Genomic DNA, 26,654 nt, shown 5'->3' with positions numbered 1-26,654 from the left:
TCAAAATCCCCCATGGCCTCCCATTACATTTCAAACGAAATCCAGTCCCTTCACTTGCCTTTGCTCACTGCTCTGCATTCTCCCTGGCCTCCTTTGCAGTCTTTGACCACATCAAGCCCACTCCAACCCCAGGGCCTTTGCACTGCCGTTCCCTCCGCTTGCATTGTGCTGCTTGCTCCCTGGCTTCGTACAAATCTCCATTGTAATGTCCTCTCAGAAAGCTCACCCCATCTGCCATCCCTCAGACTCTCAACCCCTCATACTTTCCTTCACAGCTCTTAGAACTTGACCTTGAGTTACATAGTAAATTACTGGTTTATATTCGGTATCTCCCCCTCTGTGACAGCAAGGACTTTGCTTTTCATTCCCATCCCCAGCACTAAGAACAAGACATGATACACAGCTGGGGATCTGTCTGAAGTCAATGAGAAATCTTCATGCATTATATTACTACAGCTTCAACACCCCTGTGACATGTAGCATTGTCCCCATTTTACAGATTCCCAAACTCACAGCTAGTGAAGACCATAGGAATCATCTAAGCCAGGCCCGTCATTCTACAGATGAGAAAACTAGGACTCAGAATAGTGTACTGACTTATTCAAGGCTGGCTGGTAGGACCCACAGCTGAAACCTAAACTGAGGATTCTTCTCATTCCGAGTTCAGCACTCTCTCCGTACTCCCAGCTTGAGGTATATATTCCTCCTAGAGGGACAGAAATGCCTATGGACTTACAATGGTACCTGGCACATTTTTTACGGTAATCATAATTATTAACATAATAAAACAGATAATAAGGAGCCTGCCCATCATTTACTAATAGTTACTAACAATAGTAGCTATTGTTAGTAATAGTATGCTAAGTTCTGTAAGGAGATACAAACAAGGCTCCCAGACAGAGAAAAGACATTGAGAACATGGCAGAGAAGGTGGGATACCTGAGTTCAGCCTTGGTTTTGCCACTCACTAACCATGGGATCGATTACTTAGCTTCCCCGTGACTCAGGTTCCCAAATGATATAATTATAGTACTTTCAGAGGGCTGGTGTGAGACTTAAAAGAACTCACTCATACATGTAAAACATTGAAAGCGGTAAGGACTGCATGCACGTTAGTTGTTATTGCCACTTTGTGTCACTAGGAGAGTGAGCACAGCTTGGCAAAGAAAGTCCTCAAGGAGACGGAGGAAGATGGGAACATTTCAAAGGAGTTCTGAAAAAAACAGGTAGAGGAATTCCTTCTGTTTGGGGATAAGGGAAGTTGTGACAGGTAGTGGGGACAAGAAAACAATAATCCTGGGCAGGGAAATAGCCACAGCAAAGCACAGAGGTGAGACTCAGGAAAAACTTTGTCGGAACAGGGAGACCGTGCTGGGCTGGCTTTGGGGTCGGGGGGTGGGGGAGGGAATAAAAGCTGCATGCGACGGAGCTGGGGAGAGAGGGAGGTGGTGGTCAGGTCAGGGACAGCCTGGACGGAGATCACATTTTATTCTTCCAACAAGCAGGAGCCCCAAGGGTCTCGGACCAGGGGAGTAATGTTAAGAATGCTTTTAGGAAGACAATTTCATCCTGACACCACTGTGGAGGGGAGACTGTTCCACAATGTGACCACTGTCTGTCCCTCAAGTTGGGCCTGGACCAGAACAGAGGTTGCTTCCTACAAATCCCCCTCAGAGACTGACCGTAACTGATGCTCATTCTGACATAAGTCAGCAACCCCTCATCTCCTGCTACATGCTGGGTCTTGGAACTGGTTGTCGTCCTGACCTGTTCAGCATGTAAAGTAACTTCCCACACCTGGTAGCACTCACTTGCTAGTACCCAACACTATGCCCCTCCTTTACCTATGTCATTCTTTGGCCCCTGCCTAGTGGGCGTAGAGAGCCATTTCATCTTGCAGCTGCCCAAGACAATCTCCGTATGTAAGTTTCCCTTAATGACCTCCATTAGTTACCAGGCCGGAGTGGCCAGCCTCTTTCTTCAGTCTCTCCTGCCCTCTGCTTACAGAATAGATTTTCAGTCTCAGGGCCCCTCTCTGGATCTGTGCGTGTTGACAACCCTGTGGTGTAAACTGTCTTGGACTATATATACCTTGGGTAGAATTTGTTGCCAAGCACACACATGGAGGGTTAGGTGGTTGAGGTTCAGGCCCCCCACTTTGCAGGCTGCCTCTGGATCCTGCAATTTGATCTGATTTGTCAGGCCTACAAAGCACACACTGGTTTTGCTCTTTTTAATGTGGGGTTTGTTTTCACCTTGTCTAACACAATATTGTTTGGCAGGTTGCTACCAGACGCACACATGGGCTTAGACTCAGCCAAGGCAGCTGGCATCAACATCACTTTAGTGGGCGACTGGGTCACACAGCCAGACCGTTCTCTGCGTACACCCGTCAGGATCGTTGGGTGATAAGCAACAGTAACTGACACTCTAATGAGGGAATCTACTGGAAGGATGTTGGCACGCACAGACTTGGCAGGAGGGCAGAGCAGTAAACTTAGAAACAGGTAGGCAGCCAGGTGACTCTGGAGGCTGGAGGCAGGACCAGGGACCACCAGGTCTCAGTAAGAAACGTTTAGGTCTGAGGCCACCCAGTGGGGTAGAACTGAACTCATGATGTGTCGGTCTTTCTGTCTCTCTGCTCAAGGGCATCTTCAGCTGGCCTACAGCAGATCAGTGCCATCCTGTGCCTTGGGGGAGGACAAGCCAACCAGATCGTGTCCCTTCGAGCTGCCCCTCCAGATTGTATCCAGTGGTGACAGCCTCTCAATGGAGGTGCAGTTGGGAAGGAGAAATGAATGCTGGGAAGAAAACAGTAAATGTTCACCACAGTCACCACAGCAGATCCATTCTATTGAGCTTCTTTCTCAACCTTGTTCCCCTTCTAGGGAGTGAATAAAGGTTGAAAAACAAACAGTGGGTACTTAATAACAATCCTTTTTATTTTAATTAATTTCAGAGTCTCTATTAATCATACACAGAAAAACGGAGACGGTGGTGAAGTTTCTGCGGCCGCTGTGGGGTGTGCACCTACCAACTGCAGAGGGAAAAGGCCACACACCAACTAGACTGGGTAATCCGTGAAATTCAAATGGAATAAACTCAATAATACGCGCCTAGTTTTTGGCATATATACTAGATATCATGAAATATTTTTATTGTCCTTTCAAAAACAGCTCTCTTTTGAATTGCATTCCAATTACATTTTTAAAGCAGAACTCATAACTCATTTGTCGATGTTAATTCACGCCCGCCCACAAACACCATGAAGGTAGCCTTGGGCTTATCATCTTGGGAAACGGAACCCACAGTTTTCACTACTGAGTGGCTTTTATCTACCCGCTTACTGTTATCTGCAATAAAGCAAGTCATAATTGCTACAAGGAAGATCATAATAATTAAATGACTATCTGACATACTACATTACTATCTGGATGGCTTTACAACCAGATAACTGTGGAGAGAGATGAAGGTAGCAGGGTGGCAAGGCGGGACCTCTCCGTCAAGCAGTGACTCGTGGTCCCCGGAGACTTGCACGGATGGGACCAGGCTGCCCTCACTCACCGCTGTGAGAACATAGTCCGCCAATCCACAAGGTTTCTCTGTGTTATCATGAGCACGCGACACTCAAGCCCAGGAATAATTTAGAGACTTCTCACCTGCAGACTCACTCTCAGAGGTATTTCCTCCCCTGGCCCCCCTCAACTTTCCACTCTCTTACTGCCCTCTCTCTCCTTCCCCTCCCTCCTCCAGCCAGGAAAACCTCCTTCCCCGTCCAATAAGCAGCTCCAGGTAAACAGGATTCAACAATCAACCTAATTTCTCCAACCTCAAGCAAGCCATTCCCCCCCACCCCCATTCCTGGAACCCCTACTTTGCCCTGCTCGGTGACCTCTGGCCAGGACCAGCTCAGCAGTCTCCTTCTGTCTCCCTGCCTATCTAGGCCAGGCACCAGTCTCTCTGCAAACCATCAGTTAGGCTCTGCCACTCTTCTTTAAAAATGTCTCCATTGAGGGGACTGGCAAACAAACGCCCTTCACAGGGAAAAATGGGGGCAACTGTAACTGAACAACAACTGAAAAAAAAAACCAAGAGCCCTCAATACATGCCTGCAGCCAACCTCTCGGACTTTTCCTGCCCACTGTGTCGCCATCAGTCCCACCTACAGATGCCCCATAGTTGATCTCCTCCCCTCTCTCTTTCTTGTCCTGTCCTGGACCCAGCTCCCAAGTCCTTGTCTGGAAAGCCCCCTGCCATCCTTGGGGCCGAGTAAGAACTGGCTCCCGGTGGCCACAAGGCATTCTGGCTACACCTTGATCAGAGTGCCACATGCTGCAGCACCACCCCCTGCCCACCTGTCTGCCTCCCCACCGCCAAGGCCTCTTTGCCGCCAGGGTCATTCGCCTCTGCATCTCCAGAGCAAGCACAGCTCCTGCCCCAGAGTGAGTGCTCAATAAATATTTGAGAAATCAATAAATTTCAGTTTTCACTAAGCTGAAAACTATGTATATATACCTATTATATTAAAATTTACTAATATATTTGTAATACACAGGGTCCAGCAGGAATAAGGCCTGCTTGAGTGTGGTTGGTAGGGTAATAATATGAGTGCAATAACTTATAGTTTTAATTTGAACATTTCCTCTAAAATGTCATATGGTGTGCCTGAGTATGATATTGCTATGTTACAGAGTTACATGCTTATGGTTTTGTAATAAAGGATTTTGTAATAAAAAAAAGGCATTATTTGTGCCGGACCCATCAATTTATTAAGCCCCAATCTCTAAATCCCATTTTAGCATCATGTTTCCAAGAGAAACATCCAGTTACATACACTCCATATGTGTACAGAGAAGTGCTCATTTTTATCGCTTAAAATGAACACTTCCTTATATCACAGGGCCATATACTCAATTCACCACCTTCATCTCCTAAAGTCTTGCAGATTCACCGCTCCGGGTAGGCAGACAAAAACTGTCACTTGGAGATACACGTACGAGTATATCTAACCTGGCCAGACTGAGCTGAGGCATCTGCAGCACAAAAAACCACATGGCACCAACCACACACTGGTGTGCCGGGCGCCGAAGTCCTCCGGCCCGCGGCAATCCCGGCTGCGCACACAACTCGCCCGTGCCCTTGGTACGCGTCTGTCCTGTGTGAGCCCAAACCTCAGTCTCCGGCTGAACGGCTTCCTGAGCATTCCCACAACCCCTGCCTAAGTCTGGGCTCACCTCTAATTTTCAGATAACACTTCAGCAATTTCAAGTTGGTAACCTAATGACTCTAATGCCATTCTCTAAGATAATTTTTTTTAATAATCTATCTTTCTCGGAGTCATCTTGGTGGTTTCCCCTCTCCAGTATTACTTTTGACAGGCAAACTTTGATTATTTGAATGCCCCAGGGGATGTGCTGAATTTTAAGTGAGATTTCAGGTAATTGGAAGAGTGTATAATGTGAACTACAGTAGCTGGCGGGTATGTGGATCCACTGACAGCCTTGGTTAACTGGAGTTTTGAATAAGGAAGGTGTGTCTGAATAGCTATTTCAATCCTTTCACTCCCCGTTACTTCTCTTTCCTCCCTCTCCCCATCTTCCCAGTCCCTATGCTCTACACAGAGTGGACCCTGCTTTTTCAGGCCTATAACGATGAGGAGGAAGCACAAGAAGGAAAGGTTGGCTTTCCTTCCGCTTGGCCATGGACAGGCTAGGAACCCCCATCTGATGTGCTGAAGAGAGTATATTTTGTAGACATCATTGCTGCCTAGAGTGAATTTGCAGCCTTCCCACCGCGAGGCTGATCCGACCTTGCCTCAGGCCGAGATCCTGGCGGTGGGGTGTGCAGTTCTGGTTTCTTTCAGGATGGAGCACTGAAGGTACCCCTGAGGCTCTCCCTTCTCCAGCGTGCCAGGGGCCCAGGATGCACTGTATGCAGGGGACAGCTCACATCACCAATTCCCACATATGCCACGACATTATATAAGTCACACATGGCATGTAATGATAGACTCTCTGATTACTTCATTACATGACCCTCCAATTCAGTTGCAGAGGGCTTTTCTAGTGGGCTGGAGCACAGTACAAAAGCCAGCAAGGCATGGACAACTTTTGGTCAAACTGTCTTTAAAAGCTGTCAAAATACTGTGGTTCGTTTTCCCCTTGTCTCAAAACAAAATCATAAAAAGACCCTAACATCCCCACTATTGATGAGCTACAGCGCCCTCTTGCATATCTATCAGCTCTTAACCGGGCTAGCCCGCCCCAGACACCACGTGGCAGAGGGTACCCGGATCAGCGCCTTCCCTCTATAAATGAGGTCCTGAGAGGCTTCAGGGGCGGCACCTGCCAATCTAGAACTGATTCCTGGACTGTCCTTTAACAAAAGGTATTCAGGAGATACAGAGGCAAAGGAGTCTATATTAACAGAAGCAACATGGCACCTGGGATTTAGAGTAAAATGTGGATTTTACTGCCATCACCTACCACAGGGCACGAGAAGCCGCTCACCCCTTCTGTGCTTCACTTTGCTCTCCTACAAATGATGATATGAATAACTGTCATCATTTAGAGGCTACTTGGTGCCCAAAGATGATTTAGCATTTCACACATATAAGTCATAAATCCTCATCACATTACTATTTCCTTTCACAGATCAGGACACTGAGCTTCTAAGAGGTTAAAAAAAACCATGCAGTTTGCAAGGACAAGGTGGGAATTGAACCCAGGCCTGTCCCACGTCCTTCCTGCCAGTGTCCTGCCTCTCTCAGGGAAGAATCTGTAGGACAATACATGTAAAAATAAATAAATTCTGAAGGCACCAATCTTATTATCACAGTAATCAGAAGAACTTTGTCTGTCCTATACAAAGAAAGAAAACAATCTCTCTTCCTAAGTTTGCCAGCAGTCCCTGCCTTCCCGGAAAATGTTATCTCCCTGCTGGGAGGAATAGGTCCCATGCAAGGGCCAGAGCACTCAACATGAGGATTCGACTCAAGACGCAGCCTTTGTGGGAATACTCGCTGGCTCCCCTCGCTGACATACTTGAGTCAGGTGCAAATACTCTAAACCAAGGAGGTGTTCCATCCCAGTCCGCCCCTGAAGGCACTCATCTGCAGACTAGAGATCTTGAAATCAGCCATGCAAATCCATCACCACTTTAATTACCCAAGTAAATAGAGCTCTTACCGCCATAGGCCAAGATTCTAATCAATCGTGATCATTACGGCTCCCCCAGTGGTTCTCTCTGGATGAGAACCTCAAGTCATCGCTAAAGAGCCACTTGGGCCCCAAATTCCACCTGCAGGAGGAAAGCCTCCCCAGCTGAAGCTGGTGGCTCAAAGCTGTTTTCCCCCCTCTCTACACCTTGCTCACATTTTTCTGAGCACCGTTAATTTGCTCCTTCACTTCATCTTCGTCATTCTTGCTTCCTCCCATCAACTCCAGGCAATACTGATTAGTGAGAAATTTTCCTCAACGAGAACTGTCAGTTCAGAAGTCAGCCCCACAGCAAAAAGTTAGGTGGAGATTCACTCCAGACTGTGGGTGGGTGGGCAGTCCTGGTGACTCAAGTCATGGGAGATATCAGAGGACAGATTAAATTGCAAACAACTTCTTAAAGCAGGGACTCTGTTCCAGGTCTCTTTCTCTGACTGATACCTGCAAATGAGTTGATTACGTTAGCAAAGGCTCCCCTGGGTGGCCTGAGTTAATTATGGCTTTTAAAGAAAATGGCAACATTCTCTTTGGCTACACATCACCAACGGACCAGGAGGCAATTTGGGCATAATTTTACTCGCTTTCCTTGACAATTTGTTCACAACGACCAGTACCTCCATCATCACTGTTCATCAGGAGAGCATTTAAAAGGCAATAAAATGTTGCTCCATTTCCCTCTTCTCCAAGGACAGAATTAAGAATTGACGCTTACAAACATTCCTTGGAGAGGGGCACGCAGACATCACCGATGCAGGTGATGTCCAGGTTTGGGCATTTCTCTTTCAGTAAAGAAAATTCAGTAATAATCAGGATCACTACAGACAGAGGAGCATCAGGATGATGCGGGAAACATATGACCAGGCCGACCCTAAAAAGGAAATGAAATTTCGGAGGCAGAGAGACCTACAAGGACATGGAGGGCAATGGAGATCCCAAGTAAAACCCTGAGCTTAGGGGCCTAACTTTCCTGCATTCCAACCCCTGCCCTGCCACATCTGGCTCCATGACCTGGAGCAAATTACTCCACCTCCTGCTGAGCCCAAGACCCCTGGATCTGCAAACGAGGACCATGATTCTATCTACTACATAGGGTTTGTGAGAAGATTAAAGGAGATAATCAAACAAGGTATCTAGCCCAGCAACTGGCACGTAGCTGGCATTTACTAAGAGGTATTGATCGTCATCACCCTTGTCCATAATCATCACCGGCCTATATTCATCAGGACTGGTTGCTGTCCGCTTTGCGTGGGAGGGCACGAAAACTAAAGTAGTTACAAGTCCCACTTGGGAAAGACCTACCAAGCCTGATGGGCCCAGACCCCAGAGGTGACCACAGAAGCATCCATGGAAACGCAGATGGCAGCCTCCTCTGCCATTTCCTGAGCCCCGGGCAGCACGGCTGAGGGCGCTAGACACATCTGACCCTCGCACTGAGGCCCTGTGGGGCGGGTCCTACAACCATCCCTACACACACACAAAGGGCTGAAGCAGAGGTGTCCTGTGGGACTTCCGGGAGGTTTCCTGAAGGGAAGGGCATGCTCTTTTCATGTCTTCCTCCCTCCTGCAATATATTGGTCCACAAAACGAAAGCCTCACTCTTGGAATGGAGTGGTCAGCCAGAGAAACTGAAGGTGCCTGAGTCCCCCACACACCATGAGCTGCCATCTTGGCCCGACCTGCTGGCCTCCCAAGCTGTTGCTCCTGAGAGAGAGATACAGATAATTCTATCCTATTTAGACCTCTGTTGGTGGTGGTGTTACATTAAAATTAATCCTAACTAATATACCAACATGCCCAAACTGATACTGAGGAAATCTGGCACCTTATGATGCAAAGTATGTAACTGAGTTCCTATGAGAACCCCATGTCACCACTGACAGGTGACATTGGATATCTAAGTACTACATCAAGGTATTAAATAGAATTTAAATGAGAGAGTATTTTCATTCTGGCTCCATAATTCAAAGTACATACTTCCTAAAAATGAGTATTTCACTGTATCAGGTTGGTTGGTTGGTCCATCCATCCATCCATCCATCCATCCATCCATCCATCCATCCAGTGAGGCTGTGGTAGAGTGGGTAAAACACAGGCTTTGGGATCAGAAAAGCCGGCAGTTCAAATCCAGCTCTCCCATTACTCACACAGTCTGTTATGTTCACTCGTCACCTCTTTCTTACCTTCCTGGCCATGGCTACAACAGGCAGTAGCTCTAGCTGCCTCCCAAGGCAATTGCCAGGAGTAGACGAAATTGCATATATAAAGCATCCAGCACAGGACTCAGCACATTAAAAAGGGCTCAATAAAATGTTTCCTTTTTCTTTCAAGTATGTATCGGAATGGAACACTGTGTGAAAAATGCTTCACGTTGTGCCTGGCACACAACAAGTGTTTAATAACTGGAAACAGTGAAAGAAAAACTTTACTACTATCAGTAACGATAACAATACTAAGAGTAGTAGCAGCAATTAGAATAGTGTTGTAGTAACAATAGTAGTAAACTAAACAAAAGCTAAACCGAGAGAGGGTGAAATTGGGGGAGGTTCCCAAATGTGCATGGTTAACGCCTGCATGACCCCGACTTCCCTGCTCAACAGCGGGTGGGAGCGTGTCTCTGGGAGACCTGTGGAGTGCTCTTTCTCATCGGTGCCTTCACGAACGATTCCAGTAACCAAAACGGCTACCTTCCTAGCTCTCCAACATCTTCTAAAAGGGATGCCACTCTAAACCCTGGTGTTTAAATTGTCCAATGAATTTCTCTCCTCTTTTAAGAAATGAATTTTTAAATTGATTTCAGGGAGAGAGAGAGTAAAGTAGAGAGAGAGAGACATCGATTTGTTGTTCTACTTATTTATGTGTTCACTGTTTGATTCTTGTACGTGCCCTGACCAGGGATCAAACCCACAACCTTGTTGTATCAGGACAATGCTCTAACCAACTGAGCTAACTGGCCAGGGCCTAAAAATATTTTTTTTTAAAAGAAGTTAAATGGAATTAGCATTTGCTCTCCTGTAAAAACTTTGTATCATGTGCTAGGGTGCGAGATGCCCTTCCCAGCATGGATGTTCAGCATGACACACCTGTACTCAAAAGTGCAAGTGAGCCAGGGAAGGCACAAGCATGCTGTGCAAAACACCACGGGAAAACCTCCAAGTCACTGACCCTGCAGCCTGTCCCACAGCTAAACAGAACCCTGACCAGACATCTGGGCTTCTGACAGTGGGGAACAATGCAATCAGCACTTCTAAGACATAAGCTCAAAGTCCAACAAATGTCTGGGTAGTCAACACTCTATGGAATACTCCATGGACCCCTCTGCTCCCATTATGACCGATGATTATGAGGATAATGACAATAAGTTAGCGACATGGAAGCTGTTCATTGCTATTGCTGAGCAGGAAAAAGGACAAGTTAGAAAACCAGCATGCACTGACAGAAGTCAGAATAATGGCTCCCCAGGGGAGGGCGTGACTGGGAGAGGGCATGCGGAACCTTCTGGGGAGCTGCGAATGTCTATGCCTCGGTCTGGGCGGCAGTTATGCAGGTGAGCGCCCATGTAAGAGCACATGGAGCCTTCACTGTGTGGCTTCCCTGAACGTATTTAGTATCCATACAAATGAAAAAATGAAATAGCATACAATATAACCTTAGTTTTAGAAATAAAGGCATGGGGGAAATGACTGAAGATCATGCATGAAAATGTTAACAGCAGTCAGCTCTGCGTACTGATGTAATTTTTTTAATGTATCTGTATTTTCTAACTTTAGGGGGTGCAGTGAATTCATATTATTCGAATATGTAAATTTAAATCCACCCCGACCCAAGGCTTTACCATCTCCAGGTAATGCCTTTGGCCACCGACTTTTCTTCCCAAACCTCCCCTCGTTCACAGACTCAGTCCATCATAGGCAGTCCCCCCACCCCCAACAGCTGCCTAAGGAAGCTCTTTGCTGGGGGTGAAGTAGGAGGGGGAGGAGCAGTGAACCTTGGCATTGTTAGACTCTCTCAAAAAGGGGCTGGGTCACCAGGGCCAGCCCACGACAGCAGACATGGTGTCCTGACGATCCTTAAAGACATGGTCACATCCACGGGTCTCCTGATGCCACTTCTGCTCCACTTCCAGCCCATATCAAAGTCTGGGCAGGAATCTGGAACCAGACCCCAAAAGTCACCATCTTGGCTCAAGTTCTCGTGTTTAGAGCTAGGTCAACTAATGTGAGTGGACAGAGGGTCTGCACCCAAGGCTCCCGGTGGGAAACACACCTGACTTGAAGTTAAAAGGCCAAGATCCATATACTTGCATCTTGTTGAGTGACCATAAAAAGGGCTCAGAATTTACATTTCTTTGTCTATTGAATGAAGGCCCTACCTGCTACTCATCCTAACTGGCGAGGTGCTGATGAGGACCAGATTAGGGAATAGAGAGGAAGGTGGCAATCTCCTATTGGACTTCCCACTCCAATGTTTAGCAAAGTGCCTGGGACATAGTAAATCCTCTTTCATATCAGGAGAAGAAAGGCAAATGTAAGGAGTTATTTTTATTGTTTCTCATAAAGAGAAGATGACCATAGGAACCAAAGAAATTACACAGTTTATTTGCATGAGCGTCAGTGGTGAGTGTAGGTGACCTTGGAGCAAGCTTAGATTGTAGTCCAGCACAAAGTTCAAGGCTGGCATGTGTTCAGACCCACCAATAATACAGGTCAGAGCCCGTTATAGAAAGCAGCTCTTTACAACTAAATGAATTCCCAGCTGCCGCTTCTGCCTCTTTCCAAGCAATATATCTGATTCAATAAAATTCCAGTTTGGAAGAAAGGAAGGAAAAGAAAGAAGGGGGAGAGAGAGGGAGGAAGGAAATGCCTTCTAGTAAATTCATAAGTCCCTTAGGGCTTATTAAAAGGAGATCTGACTGACTACCTTTAAAAGATCACAATCTTTTGAAACTCAGAAGGTCTGTCAGAAAGATGTAAGAGAACTTTAGAGGAAGAAATAGAGGAGAGTAGTGTTCTGCCTAAAAAAAAAAAAAAAGAATGTTCTTATTTTAATTCAATAGTTTTTCAACTCAAGTGTTAACTGAGAACCCAATAGGTTTGTCATCTCTTTTAAATTTGTTCACTACACACAGGACTTTGCACTGGGCACAGTGGGAGACTCACAAATGAATCAGCCCGTTCCTGCTGGGAGCAATTCCTGGCTGGAGGCAAAGCAAGAACATAAATAATTCTGACATAAGGCGGCCGGGGAGATGCTGGTCATGGAAGTGTGCTTAGGTGCTATGGGGTTGCAGAAGGCAAGGGAGCATTCACTTGGGGGGCAAGGTGGTCATGGCCAAGCCTTGAAAGAGGAGCGAGGAGAAGAGAACAAGTGTTCCAGGCAGAGGGCATGGCCTGAGTCAAGGCCAGGTGCATGGAAACCCGAAGAGGTTCTGTTTCCCAGGAGCACAGGACATGCGAAAAGAAGAAACACAAAACAAGGCTGAATGTTGGTTTAGATGAAAGGAAGAAAGGCCTTATGTGACAACACAGTCTGAACCAAGTGAGAGCCAACAGGAGCCATGGAGTTTTTTGAGCAAGGAAAGGTCTTATGGGTGGGATGGAAAGGAGATGCAGGAGGCAGGAAGGCTGCCGGAGGCACCTCCAAGAACCCAGGGGGCAGAGGGGTTCCTGTTAGTGCTATGTCTTTTCCTGAGGGTTGCCATCAGCTTAACAGGGGGCTTACTTAATTAGGACACCTACAAAGAAGAAAAGTGGTCAGCAGATGACTGACAGCCAGAAAGAGGTACAAATGGGGAAGGGTTGAACATTCAGAAAGAAGATAGGACTGGGGGACAGGAAGAGGGCTATGATGTCATAAGGTGAATAAGAGGAGCGCAGAAGGGGCCATGGGAATGAGAGGTGCTTGGAAACTGACTGAGGAGCTACAATCACACTGAAAGTTCTGGCAACATCGGAGACTGTTGGGAAAGAAGAAAAGGTGACAGAGTGACCCTGACAGAACTTGCCAGGCTGGAGCAAATTAAAAAGCAAATTGGAACTGGCTAGAAGAAGGGAGTCCATCCCTGACACCTCCAATATTGTCCTGGTCATGGGGTCTGCAGATGGCAGAGCAAGCAGATGCGTCAATCTGTGCCCCATCAATATGAATTTTCAATGGCATCATCTTGACAGCCGGCAGCTGACACATCACCTCTCTCTGCAGAAGCATCTCTGAAGGCCCAGGAAGGGTTTTCTTAAAGCCCAGGCAAGGATAGGACCACCACCTCGGCTTTAGAGGGCTGACGACTGTAAAACACATCCTCACGTCACCATACTTCATCTTCACATCTTACATGAGAGACGCAAGGCAGATATGGTTATAAAGTCCAGAGGAACTGAGGACTGGAGAAGGCAGGAGATTTGCCCGAGACCATGTGGCTACCTAGTGTCAGAGCTTGATGACATAGACCCATGGAAGCCTGAGCCAGGAAGCTGGCCAGGACACGAGGTATGTGCCAGGGCCATGTGGACACTCACTCTCAGCTCTTTCAGGGCATGAGCAGACTGGGGAGAGGTTGGAAGTGGAACCTACCAGCAGGTGAGTAGGGCTGGATTCAAAGAAAATGTTGGAAATGCCTTTCCTTCCTACTTTCTCTTTATTCCCTCTTCCCCTTCTTCCTTCTTTCCACAAGTACCTGACAAGTATCATTTCCCTGGCATTATGCTAGACTTTGGTGACCACCCACCTCTCGGAGGGTCCCTCAATCTCAGGAACCCCATTACCTTGCTTTCTTATTCTACCAACAACCCCTTACCATTTTCCCAACTGAAATACACCATCCACTTCTCAACCTCTTAAGGCCCAAGAAAGGTAGGAAACCCAAATGGAGGACATGATACTTGAGCTGAGCTGCCTTAAAGCAGTAGGTCACCTTTGGACATAAGCAAAGGCTTAGAGATGACTCAGGGGATGGGATGATCTGGTAACAGGAGTTCTACGGGAGGTGGGGGGTAGACAGTTGGCATTAGGTGTATGGGGGAGTTATGGGAGATGAGGAGGGAGGCAGAACCCTTGGAGGCCAACTGAGGGGCTAGCTTTCACTCTGCAGGCCAGGAAAGGCCATCAGAGAACTTTAGGCAAATGAGCAGTAAAAAATCTTAGTGCTTGGAATGACAACTGCGGTAACCGCATGGAGGAAAGATCTTACAGGGCATTGCAAATATTCTTTGGGACAAGGGATGAGAACCTGGGCCATGGTGGGATAGTGGAAATGGTGACATGGAGCCCTTAGTGAAGGACTTGGACAAAAGCAGAAACTATGGACCTTGATGAAAATTAAATTGGTGGGTGAGGTAAGTTGGAAAGAAGAATCAAAGAAGACACAGTGATGTCATTAATGTAGACGAATTGGAAGAAGGAAAGAGAGATAGGAGAGGCGGAGGGAAGATGAATGCAGGGCAGAGCACACTGAATGCGAGATGGCTGGGGACATGTCCGGTGGCCACATGGAGGGATATAGAACCCCCGCATGTAGGGACAGGAGAGTGGAGTGTCAGAGGCTGCACAGCCAGGTGTCAAGTAGGTTGAGGCCAGAAGAAAGACCATTGGGTACAGCCAGATAAGAGGCTGGCCTCGAGTGGTCTTGGCAAAGCATTTTCAGGAGGAAAGAAGGGGTGAAGGCAGACTCAGGGGGGGGTGAGAGTGGATGAGAGCAAGGGGACAGAAGTACAAGTACAGGTCCAGATGGGCTCCTGTGTCCTGTTCAATCCTCATGCCCGTTCAGCCCCTCACACACACTCTTGGCAGATCAGTTACCTTCGCAATGCATCTAGGCAGCTTTGCCAAAGGGTACAATCATGCCATTAGTCTCCTCCACAATGGAGGCCACTCTCAGTGCCCTGGCACCCCATACAGCTACAGGGCACTCGAGGCCTGCCAAACAAGCAACACCTGATGCCCTACACTATGTGTCACCAACCAGAGACCAGTATGGGATTTCCCAAACAAGCTCTGAATTTCGCAACCTTTGCTATCTCCCTTCCTTCCACCTAGCACACCCTTCCTTTACCTTTCTACCTGCTAAAATCCTGCCAACCTTCCTGGCCCGAGTACCCTCTCCATCAAGAACCTTCCTCCATCCTCCAGTCAAAATTAACCTCCCCCTAACCTGAAAAGCACTCATTCCAATGTGTCCTAGTAGAGTGGCCTGATCCCCATTCTCCATCACTGCTGGACTACAAACCCCTCCAGAGTCGCTGTCTCATGTACGAGGCTTTGCACATGGTAGTACTTAATATGCATCTGGTGTGTGCAGTGGTGACCTTCTACCCTGCTACCCCCTGGCCCACTGAAATACCCCTGGGCTGTTCTCCACTCCTCCTTCATGCCAAGCAACCAACCTAACACTGAGATGGATCCATCCTAATGTCCCTATCCCCTCACCAGTGTCTCTGGCATTAATAAAGCTCTAGGTGTGCAAGCACATCCACGAGTCTCTTCCCATAAATGAGGTTGTGAAATCGAAGTAGAGGCCCTGCAAAGGGGCCAGAACTAGGTTGGCGCTGGGGTGCTGTATCAGTATCCTCACTCAGGTCCTGCTCCTCTTGAACCATCGTATGAAGCTCATCATTCCAGAATTCCTGTTTCCTACCCCAATCCAGGTGGTCACAGTCCAGTCCTTCAGGAGCTCACTAACTGGTGTCGGAGTTAAGATTCACACACAGAGAAGGTGCCTTCTGTTCTCGGGGAGCACCTGAGTGCTGTGTGAGTGCTCTGGAACCTAACTCTAATTGGCAACAGGAGGGAGAGCTCAGCTCAAGCCTGGGGATTTGGGGAGGGATGTGGGCTCCTGTTCCACCTCAAAGGACTGGGAAAGGCTGGGAAGAAGTGGAAAGCCCACCTGCCTGAGGTCAGGGTGTGGAAATAAGGTGGAAGCCAGAATGCACGACTGATTGGTTTGGTGGAAGCAACCAATGTATGAGGGGAACAGTGAGACATAAGGCTAGAAAGGTCAAGGCCAGTTTGAGGAGGGCCTTGAATACCAGTAATGGGGAGCTATGGAAGGCTTCTGAATAAGAGAACCTGGTGAAACGTGTTTCGTTTTTTTAAGGTGGCTCTGTAGGTTAGTGGCACAGAGCATAGACTGGCTTGAAGGAGATCTGATAACCTGAACATAATTAAGATGTGTGCTGTTTTAACACCTGATTTTCCCAAAGTAAGTCCCAGAGAAAACTTAATCAATGCTCACAGCTCTATGCCAGTTCTTCATCGGGTTAAATACTGTTGCTTCTAGCTCTCATACAACATAGAAGCTTCTTAGACTTCGTAATCTAGTTAACATTCTATCAAGCATCACTATTTCAAACAGTCCTTTTTTCCAGTGTCTTCTAATTCAATATCTGAGTATTGTAATTTTTTCCCTCAGATGTTTTGTTTTCTCTTAATTTTGTATTTCTTAAATTATGATTACATTTTGTTCTGAACATATTAAAAAATATTTCAAAATAGTTTCTTTTAAAAAAAGATGTGTTACAATAATAGCATAAAATAATGAAAACAGAATAGAAGAGGTGAAATAAAAATGAAGAGACTTCAAAATAAAAAATTAACCAAAGGTTTGTGTTCCTGGGACTCCAGGCACCCCTCCCTTCCACTGGCGTGATTTTACCTGACAGGTGAGAGACGCAGACTCTCCGCTGAGCAAGGTCCCCTGCCGTGAGGTGCCCGAAGCCCCAGAATGGTTTCATTGGTGGAAAACCAGGCACTGGGTAAGAAATGTCTCTCACTCCAGTCATTTTCAATCAGGGACTAGCCAAAGTCCTCTTCTAATCTTCAGCCAATTATTTTATTCAATGTGAGGGTCAGTAAATTAATTTTTAACATAATAAGAGTAGAAATTGTCCATTTTAGAAGCACATACACAAATTTCCCTGCACAGGAGAGAACATGAATCCATCCCATCAGTTAAAAATAGCAGTTGTGCTCACTTTCCCCCACTTGCTAATTTTAATAAACTTACTCTGAAATTAGTCTGCCTCTATGAAGAGAGCTGCTCATCAGAAATGTTCCCAGTAAGCACTAATCTCGCCTCATAAGAGTTCAAGTGCTCCCAGGAAACTCAACAATGCAGAGTTCCACACAGAACTCAGCCTCCTGGCAGCAGACTCGACCACCCCCAACCTTCTATTGTACCAAGCACCCCCACTCTAGCTACCCATCAAGGGTCATCTCAGACTCATTCTATTCCATACCCCTAATCCAGCCAGCTACGGAATCTGGTAGGGGTCATCCTTTAAAATCTTTCTCATTGCCTTGCCTTCTTCTCTGTTCCCACTGATGCTGGATCTTCTTCACTCCATTCATTCAAGCACCCAAGCATTCATATATTCTACAAGGCACACACAAATCACAAATCAGTAACACACGGTCCCTACTTTCCAGGAGTTCTAGACCTTTTGGGTCCAGTGGCAATAAAGACAAGTCAGAGGTTATTTAGAAAACCATGTAAGTGGCATGACATAGATACAATAGGAGCATTTGACAACGTGAATGGAGACAGGAAAAAACTAGATTACTGATTTCTCATCTTAACTTGTCTTTTCCTGATTCCTGGCAAAGTTACCAAATTTGTCTTTGTTTGGTAAATAAAGTCTTGTGGATGATAAAGCCTCAGGGATTCTTGAATTCAGTGGAAACAAATCTATTCCAAATATTTTCATCAACTTATACTCCAGCTAGAAGTATAGCTACCCTTCTGTCTTGCTTTGGAAGCCGTCCACCCGCTGGTACACCCTGGCCTGCCGACTCTCGAGTCTGCTGGACCACAACCACCAGTTTCTGTCTTTATCTGGAGTGTTTCCTCAAAGGCCAACCACCAGCCCAGCGTTCACACCATGCCCTCTGCAACCAAAGGGGAAGGACTCGAGTCAAGTTCCACTTCTAAGAAGGTTTTCCTGTTTCAGAAAGCCTCACCAACTGCCCAGACACATGTCTAAGATGTATTGTTCACTATCGTGCACTGTTTTTTCACTTAATAATATTGCTAATACAAGTAATACATTGAAATATTAATTGATACCCTATCTATCCATCTTGTCCCCATTTCCTCTTTCTCCCTACATACTCCTGTCCCTTTTTAGAAGCCAGACGTTCTGCCTTTGTGTTCCCAGGAGGGGAGTGCCCAGCAAAACACAGGTAAAACATGATTGGCTTTCCATTTTGAAAGCCTGTTCCTTAAGACATCAGGGCACGGAAGAGTCCTCCCAGTAGCTCTCTTCCCCATGACCCACCCCCCTTCACACACACACAAAAGTCCGAAAAGACTTCAGCGTTGGAAAAAGGGCAAAATTAGAGTGCAAGGAAGGAGAGCTTGGTTACTAGTAAGTCTCTAAGAATAAACACTGAGCTTTGCCCATTCGGTCTGGGGAGCAGAGACCTGAGTAAGGACTGGGGAACTGAGTTGGCCGGGAGGGGAACATGGCTAGCTGTTCCACGACAGCTCACCTGATGAGCTGAGGAACTGGAGAGGCAAGGAATAACATTTCTATAGTGGTAGCTGTCTTGAATATCCATTTCCCCACCTTTTAAAAACATTAGATTTCTGTATGTAAATTAGGGGCATAATTTGCATAGAGAAAATTCACCCTTTTGGGGTGTGCTGGTCCTAGGAATTTTCACAAGCCTGTAAGTCTCGCTGTCATCCCCACACCCAGGCACAGAGGGTGTCCGTCACTCTAGAAATTCCCCAGTGCTCCTCTGCAGCCGATCTGCTCGCCCCACTCCCAGGCTCTGGACAACATTGATCTGGCTTTTGTCTTTTTTGTCTTGCCTTTTCAAGAATGCCACAGGAATGGAATCTTACAGTAGGTCCATTTGAGTCTCTGGCTTCTTTCAGTTACCAAACGTTTTTAAGATTCACCCATCTTTTTGCACGGGCAGTGGTCTGCTCCATCTTACCACTGAGCGGGGTTCTGTCGGAGGACGTAGCCCCGTGCATCTGCTCACTGGTTAATGGACATTGGGGTTACTTCCAGTTTCCAGCAATTCTAAATAAGACTGCCATAGACATTCACATACAAGCTGCTGTGTGAACATGTCTTCATTTCTCCCAGGTAAATACCTGGAAGTAGGATTGCTGGGTTGCTTGGCTAAGTGGATGCAGGACTTTACAAGAAACTGCAAAACTGTTATCAAAAGTGGTTCTATAAATTGCCGTGCCTTTTTCCCCAGCCATGCAACTTTATACTTCCCGGGCAATATATAAGACTTCCAATTGCTCCTCACTCTTGTCAGCCCTTCCTTTATCCATCTTTGATGTGTTTTTCTATTCTAATAGGTGTTCCTGTTGGGGCATCTTATGCTGGTTTGCATTTACATTTCCCTAATCACTAATGATGTTGAGTATCTGTTCATATGCTTACGGGCTGTCCAAACCTTTTCTTGAGTGCAGTTGCTGTTTAACTTTCTTGCCCATTTTAAAAACTAGGTTGTTTTTTTATTCCTGAGTTGTGAGAGTCCTTTATATATTCTGGACATAAGCTATGTATTCTGTACAGATTTTCTTCCAGTCTGTGGCTTGTCTTTTCATTTCTTAACAGAGTCTTTCAAAAAACAGAAGTTTTCATTTTGATTAAGTCCAATTTATCATTTTTTTTCTGTTATCATCCGAGTTTTTTCTGTCCAATATACCCTTCTCACTTTATAATCTCCCCAATTTTGAAACAGCACCTCAGGTAACAATAAGAACGACTCTCCCCAATTTAAGATGGACATGCCCAGCTTGCTCTCCCTCCCTCCCTTGCAGCTAACGGTGGCCACATGGCTATGCTCAGACTGACGGGATGTGAGTGGAAGTGATATGTACAGCTCTCAAGTCATCCCTCATTAAACAAAAGCCCCTTACCCTGAACCTTCTCTCTCTCTCCCCAGCCCCCTTCCCATGGCTTGGGACAAAACCACAGTAACAAGACAGCTTCAACCATACAGTTGCAGACCGACCCCGAAGACACAGTGAAGTAACAAGATGGAAAAAACTGGAGTCCTTAAATGACTCATGAAGCAGGGCTGCTCTCCCAGCCTGGGCCGCCACATTGTGACATGAAAGGCATCTCCATATCTCCATATCTACCTGATTTAAAACAATATATTTGGGGTGGGGTAGGAATCTTTGTTATGGTGGCTTAGACTTTACCCTAACAAATTCACCCTTCTTCCTTAGGAAGTATAAAATAATCCCAAGATCCCAGGACCCAGCCTTGTGGTGTGTGGTGCATCTCTGCAGACAAAGCACAATAGTTTCCCAGTTTCCCTCAGCTCAGGAGTGATTTGGGGGCCACAGAATATGACCTTGTCCCCACTTTGGACAAGATAGTGTAACTGCCCACATCCAGAACAGCGAAGGAGCACTACACCAACTTGTTCTTCACCCTTCAAAGTCACATGGGTGTGGCACAGACAGCCAAAGAGACAGAGAGGCCTGAGAGGTGGACAAGGAGGAACACAACAGTGACATCCAGTGACCAATGACCAGATACCAGACTGAAATGAGGAGAGTGTGGCCAACAAAAATAGCCCTCCACCCCATCCCCCCTGCCATTGGCTGAGTACTACTTAAGCCCCCCTAGAACTTAAATGCAAGTTCAAGGAAAGGGAAAGGCATGACCCCAACCCAGATTACATTTCCACACCCTCACAGTGTGCGCATTTGTAGTCAGAACTAAGGTGCTATAGCCAAATAAAGCAGTTTTCATTTCGTGAACATCTGAGTTTATGTCCTGAGGTTCATCGTCGTTGTACCAGTGGTCACTAAACACTTAACACCAGACAGAGAGCAAGGATTATTTCATTGGCGCCCCACAGTTATAGCACCTATGCGTCAGGTACTCTATTATCTTACTCAAAGAGGAGAAAACGAGCCTAAGAGAAGCTGCACTGCATGGTGATTCTCTCGACATCCATTCCCCTGCTTCTGACAAACAGCCTCCAATGTCCCAGCCTACTCTCAGTCCACGTGGTCTGGGCCGGAAGCCGTGCACAACTCCAGGCCTGAGACAATCATATCACTACTCCCCTGAGCGATTTCTCCCAGACAAGCTCCAAAGCAGTGCCTTATGGGATTTTATGGAATCTACTACATAGAGTGCCTGGCTTCTCCTCGGGTCTTGAACTTGACAGGATGGAAGGCTGAGACTGAAGGCAGGTAGCAAGCAGACCCAAAGATGGAGAGAAAACATCTGTTTGAGCACTGAATCCCGCTGTGCCCCAGTGACCCTTATCTTGGAATTATCACTCACATTGGCTTATTAGTTTGCTAAGGCTGCCACAACAAATTGCCATAAACTGGTGTCTTCAAACAACAGAAGCTCATTCTCTGACATTCTTGGGAACTGGAAGCCCAAAATCAAGGTGTCAGCAGGGCCATGCTCCCTAAAAAGCCTCCAGAGGAGGATCCTTCCTTGCCTCTTCTGGTTTCCAGTAGTGGCCAGTGATCTTGGCATATTCTTGGCTTTGAGCTGGGTAACACCAATCCTGCCTGTTATCACACAGCCTTCTTTTCTCTGTGACTTCACCTTTTCTTCTTTCTATGCATCTCTGTGTCCAAATTCCCCTCTTCTTATTACAAGCATGCTGGCCATTGGATGAGGAGCCCAATCTAATGACCTCACCTTAACTTGATTACATCTTCAAAGATTCTATTTCCAAGTACGGTGACATGCATAGATACAGGGGGTTAGTTAGGACTTGAACATATCTTTTTGGGGACACGGTTCAACCCACAACATCAGCCAATAAATTCCTCCTGATCTGAACCACTTTGGGTTGGGTTTTTGATCATTTGCATCAAGAAAGAGGTAGAGCCAAGACGCACCCACAGATCTCCGTCAGCAATCAAGACCCAGAGCTGTGCCCGTAACCACAGGCTGGACTATACGCCTCTTCGACCCCTCTCTTCCAAAAGTCAGTGGCTGTACTGGGACAGAGGCCCAGAGTTAACTCTCTTCTATCTGTCTCACAGCCATTCAAGCATACAACACATTCAAGGAATACAAGAGTGACTGCTATCTAATTAATTAATCAAGGATTGAATTAGGCGTGGCTTATCCTAGGGCAGTAGGCTGAGCGATGACCAGGATTTTTATCTTGGAAATAAAAAGTTATTGATTGTTCACACAACTGTATTGCAAGACTTTCCCCTGATTTTGAAATCTCACCTCAGGTGGCGGTAAGAAGAACATTCCCCCCTCCCCAGACATGCAATTTTCCAAGCAGAATACCAGCCATGCCTCTTTCACAGGCCTGGCTGTGTTTACTCCAGGGCCGGAGAGAAGACTGTAATTTCAGCTTGTTATACTAAAAGTATGAAAATAAAACTGATCTCGGTAGAATCATTTCAAATGAAAACTGCTTCCTAGAGGCAAGCTGAGGAAGCACACTGATTGAAAGCGAGCACAGGGCTGTGGGCAGGAAGGGTACTGGAGTGTGGACCGAGCAGGAGGTACAAACCAGGACTTCTGTAGAAGCAGATGCGTGTCAGAAAGGCCATTTGGCCCAAGTCAGATGTCTGGTGGCCTCCCCCCCGGTTCCTTTGGCTGGGGGCCAAAATCATTTTGAAACACCACTGGCCACTGACTACATTTTTCTTTAAACCCTACCCAGCTGAGAACCAGCCAATCCTCCACGCCTGGCCCAGTCCACCCCTGGCCAGCTGAACTTGAGTGGGCAGGGGACTCACCTCGGTGGCTCAGCTTGTGGAAAAGGTAGATTTGGGGCTAAATCCACAGGCACTTCCCAGCCCTGTGTGTGTTCGTTTCCTGCGGCTGCCATAACAAATTACCACAAACTGGGTGGCTTAAAACACAGAAGTTTATTCTCTCACGGTTGGGGAGGCCAGAAGTCCAAATGCAATGTGACAGCGGGGTTGGGTCCTTCTGGAGGCTCTGAGGTAGAATGTGTCCCGGGCTTCTGCCAGCTGCTGGCAGCCGCTGGCCAGCCTTGGCCTTCCTTCCTCAGCTTGTGGCTGCCTAACTCCCATTGCTGCCCCACATGCTGTCTTCACATGACCTTCCTCTGGGTGCATCTCCATCTTCTCATAGCCTTTCCCCTTCTATCTCAACTCTAGCCTCTCTTATAAGCACACGACTCAGGTTTAGGGCCCACCCTAAACCTAGGATGATATCATCCTGAGATTCTAAACTTGATCGTATCTGCAAAGACCCTATTGCCCAATAAGTTCACACTCATGAGGGTGGGGGAAGGGACATTAGGCAGATGGATCAATTGGAGGGCAGGAGGGAGATTTCAATTCATTACAGTAGACTTGTGATGAGACTCAAAATTTTGCATTTTCCCCCAAAATGCAAAGTGATCCTTTGCACTCTTGGCTCCTAAAATCTCTGGTGCAGGTGTTCTATAGATCTCACTCTGAGAAACATTTAATCCAGTTGCTGAGGATTCAAAAAGGAATAAGACATGGTCCCCTGCCTTAGAGAACCTACTGCCTGGTGGAAGATACAGACAGATGAACAGATGAGTAAACTACAAAGTGTGTGCCCTGGCTGGCGTGGCTCAGTTGGTTGGAGCATTGACCTATGCCCAAAAGATTGAGTGTTCAATTCCCAGTCAGGGCACACACCTCGTTTGTGGGTTTGATCCCTGGTCCAGGCATGTATGGGAGGCAAGCCATCAATGTTTCTCTCTTTCCCTTCCTCTCCTTCTAGAAAGCAGTGAAAAAAATGTCCTCAGGTGAGGAAAAATAAAACAAAACAAAACAAAACAAAATGCAAAGTGTGGCCTAGTGATCACAATCTCCAAAGTCAGACAGACCAGCGCTCCCACCCTGCCCCTCTGGCTGTGAGGCTCTGAGCAAGTTCCTTACCCTGTCTGAGCCACAGTCTCCTTACCCGTAAGATAAGAAGTAATTTCCCCTTTATACTGCTATGAGAATGAGGCCATGTAAAATGCTTAACATCGAAGATGGACACAAGAAATAGCAATTAGCTACTGTGAAGGCAGGAGCATGTTGCATTCTTCTTCACATCCCCTAGCTGGCCCCTTGCTGTGCGCCTCTGTGTCTTAGGCCTTTAATGAATGTCTGTGGAAGGCAAGAAGGCATAACTGGAGAAACGCAGCTGGGTTAGGCAAGACAAGTCCTGGATCTCAACTTCATTCTGCAAGTACTTTCTAAGCACCTGCTGTGCATGGTGCTCAGTGTGTAGGCCACTGGAAGAAAGTCAAACACACAGCCTAGCAGGGAGACCGCTTGATTACGATACAGTGCACCTCCTTCCTCTAGTTTTCCATCCTTCACTCTCCATTCTGTGGTACTCACTTAGTATTGGTAGAGTTTGGGAAGGCCCCTCCCAAACTGTACCATATACTCCGGGAGTCCTTTGATTGCAGAAAGGGTTCTGTCTTCGCCACTGAGTCCCAAGGACCCAGCAATGTACCTGACTCCTAACAGACATCTGATAAGTACTTGTGGGCGTGCCGAATATTCTGCTGCTATCTCAGAGTCCAACACTGGACTGATACGAAGAACCATCTCCAGCCTCTTGGCCTGCTGGGTATGATTCTTGATGGGCCTAGAGAAAAGATGCCCAGAGAATCTGTCCCTTACATAAAGCTTGAATGTTAGGGGAGGTGGGGACAGGGTGCAATAAAGTGTATCATAATACTACTGTAGAGTTAGGAGCTTTCAACTACTAGACCAAGAGTAAACAAATTAAGCTGCAGGAGACGCTATGACATCTCATTCCTCCCCAGAAATGCAACACTTTGCATACATGTTATCAGGCTGACCTGGAGGCCCAGAAACAGGTTGAGAAGAGAAAGTCAATACAGGGTTTCCCTTCCAACCTCCCACAAGGGAAGGAGCAGAGCAAACCATTACACTCCGCATGTGTGCCCAGGAAGAAAGGGAAAGAAGCCCCACGGGGGCCTCGGGGATGGAAGATAATTCTCAGAGGGGAGAGAAAGGAGAACTTCTGGTGGATGGTCAGCCTGGCTAGGTGACATAGGTAACTGCTATCACAAATGGTAAGAAGCCAGGACAAGCAACTTACCTGTGAGAAGAACACATCAGCAAACCCTCCCACCTGGAGAAGTCAGGTAGCCCCCCTCCCCGCAAGCCAAGAACTCTTAGGGTGGACGGAAGAGGAAATAGCATAGGTGTCCAAAAAAACGGACCGAGGGGTGTTTATGACAAAATAGGAGGGCACGGTGTTCTCTGCTTCCACAAATCGAATGACTTTTGCACCTGTTTCACTTAGTAGGCCAACAGCACACACGCGTTGATTTAATTGAACAGTGAATGAATGAGGGCCAGGGAGGAGCCTGAACTCCCCCACCCAAACCTCTGCTGTGCTGCGGGGTAACGCCGCTTGGCCCGGGAGTTACCCCCGGGCCCGGATTTCCCCCTGGCACCACCTTTCCGCTTCAGCACTGGGCGTCCAATCGCTCGGCTCCTAAACAGTGGTGACTGGGAGGCAGGTGGGGCTTGGCTCCAACGCCTCCCGGATCCCGCGGATTCTCTTTCTCCAATCCAGGGCCAAGCTCTGCCGCAGGGAAGGCCCCGCCCCAAAGGCTGTCACCAGATGGCTTGGAGGAAAGTGGCACCGGGATAAACCGGAAAGTGCGGGAGGAACAGCGCACCTGGCAGGTCGCGGGGAGCTGGGCTGCCGTGGCCACCGGGTGCGCATCCCCACCCGCGCGTCCCTGCCACGGCTCGGCCACCCGGGGAGCAGGGCCCGGGGCTGGCGGGCGCTCGGGCTGGCGGGCGCTCGGCCCGGCACATCCCGCCTGGCCGGCGCCTTGGCCTCACCTCGCTCACCAGCCCCTGCCAGTCGCTCTCGGTCCGGTCGCTGTTCATGGCCTCTTCCTGCAAACGCGGGCGGGCGGCAGGGACACCACCCTCCTCCGCCTCCGCCTCCTGCTGCGTCGCCGCCGTCGCTGCCACCCGGCCCCGCCAGGGCCTGGAGCCTCGGAGCCGCTGCACCGCCGCCTCCCGCAGCCGCCCGCGCTGTCGCCTCCACGTCAGCCTCGGGAGGAAGGGGAGGAGGAGCCGCGGCCCGGGCCCGCAGCCACAGCCCCGCCGGCCTGCCCCCCCCAACCCCACCCTCTGCGCAGCCCGGGCCGCTACTACCGCCCCGGGCCCGCGCCAGCGCCCGGACTCGTAGGGAAGGAGCGGCCCGGTCTCAGCCCGGAGGTAACTCCGGACCCTAGAGTTGCCGCTCCGCAGGACCGGAGGCAGGCAGGGCTGGCACCTGTGTGTTCCCCCCGCAAGAAGCATACATCCCCAAATCCAGCCTTTCCTGCCCACCATCAGGTCTCGGGCCAGGAGACTGGAAGCCCCTCAGGGCAGGAGGCTTTGCTCTGTTCTCTGATGAAAGAGAGGTAGGGGCCTGGCACAGGGTGGGTGCTCTGCAAAGATTTGTTGAACACCTGAATAAACGAGCCACCTGTTAG

The 26,654-nt window shown here is 47.8% G+C and overlaps 1 protein-coding gene across 1 annotated transcript in view; it reads right to left on the bottom strand.

Annotated features, from left to right (window-relative positions):
- CCDC149 (coiled-coil domain containing 149) overlaps window positions 1-26,597 on the bottom strand; it is a 98,234-nt gene extending 71,637 nt beyond the window's left edge. Inside the window, exon 1 of the mRNA XM_053923390.1 lies at window positions 26,011-26,597. Coding sequence (XP_053779365.1) covers window positions 26,011-26,511 — 501 coding nt within the window. The 5' untranslated portion in view covers window positions 26,512-26,597. The remainder of the gene's footprint in view (window positions 1-26,010) is intronic.
- Between the last annotated feature and the right edge of the window lie 57 nt (window positions 26,598-26,654).

Source organism: Desmodus rotundus, chromosome 4 (assembly GCF_022682495.2).
Source record: "Desmodus rotundus isolate HL8 chromosome 4, HLdesRot8A.1, whole genome shotgun sequence".
In the NCBI taxonomy this organism is placed as follows: domain Eukaryota; kingdom Metazoa; phylum Chordata; class Mammalia; order Chiroptera; family Phyllostomidae; genus Desmodus; species Desmodus rotundus.
This window is presented reverse-complemented; position numbering and strand designations above follow the sequence as displayed.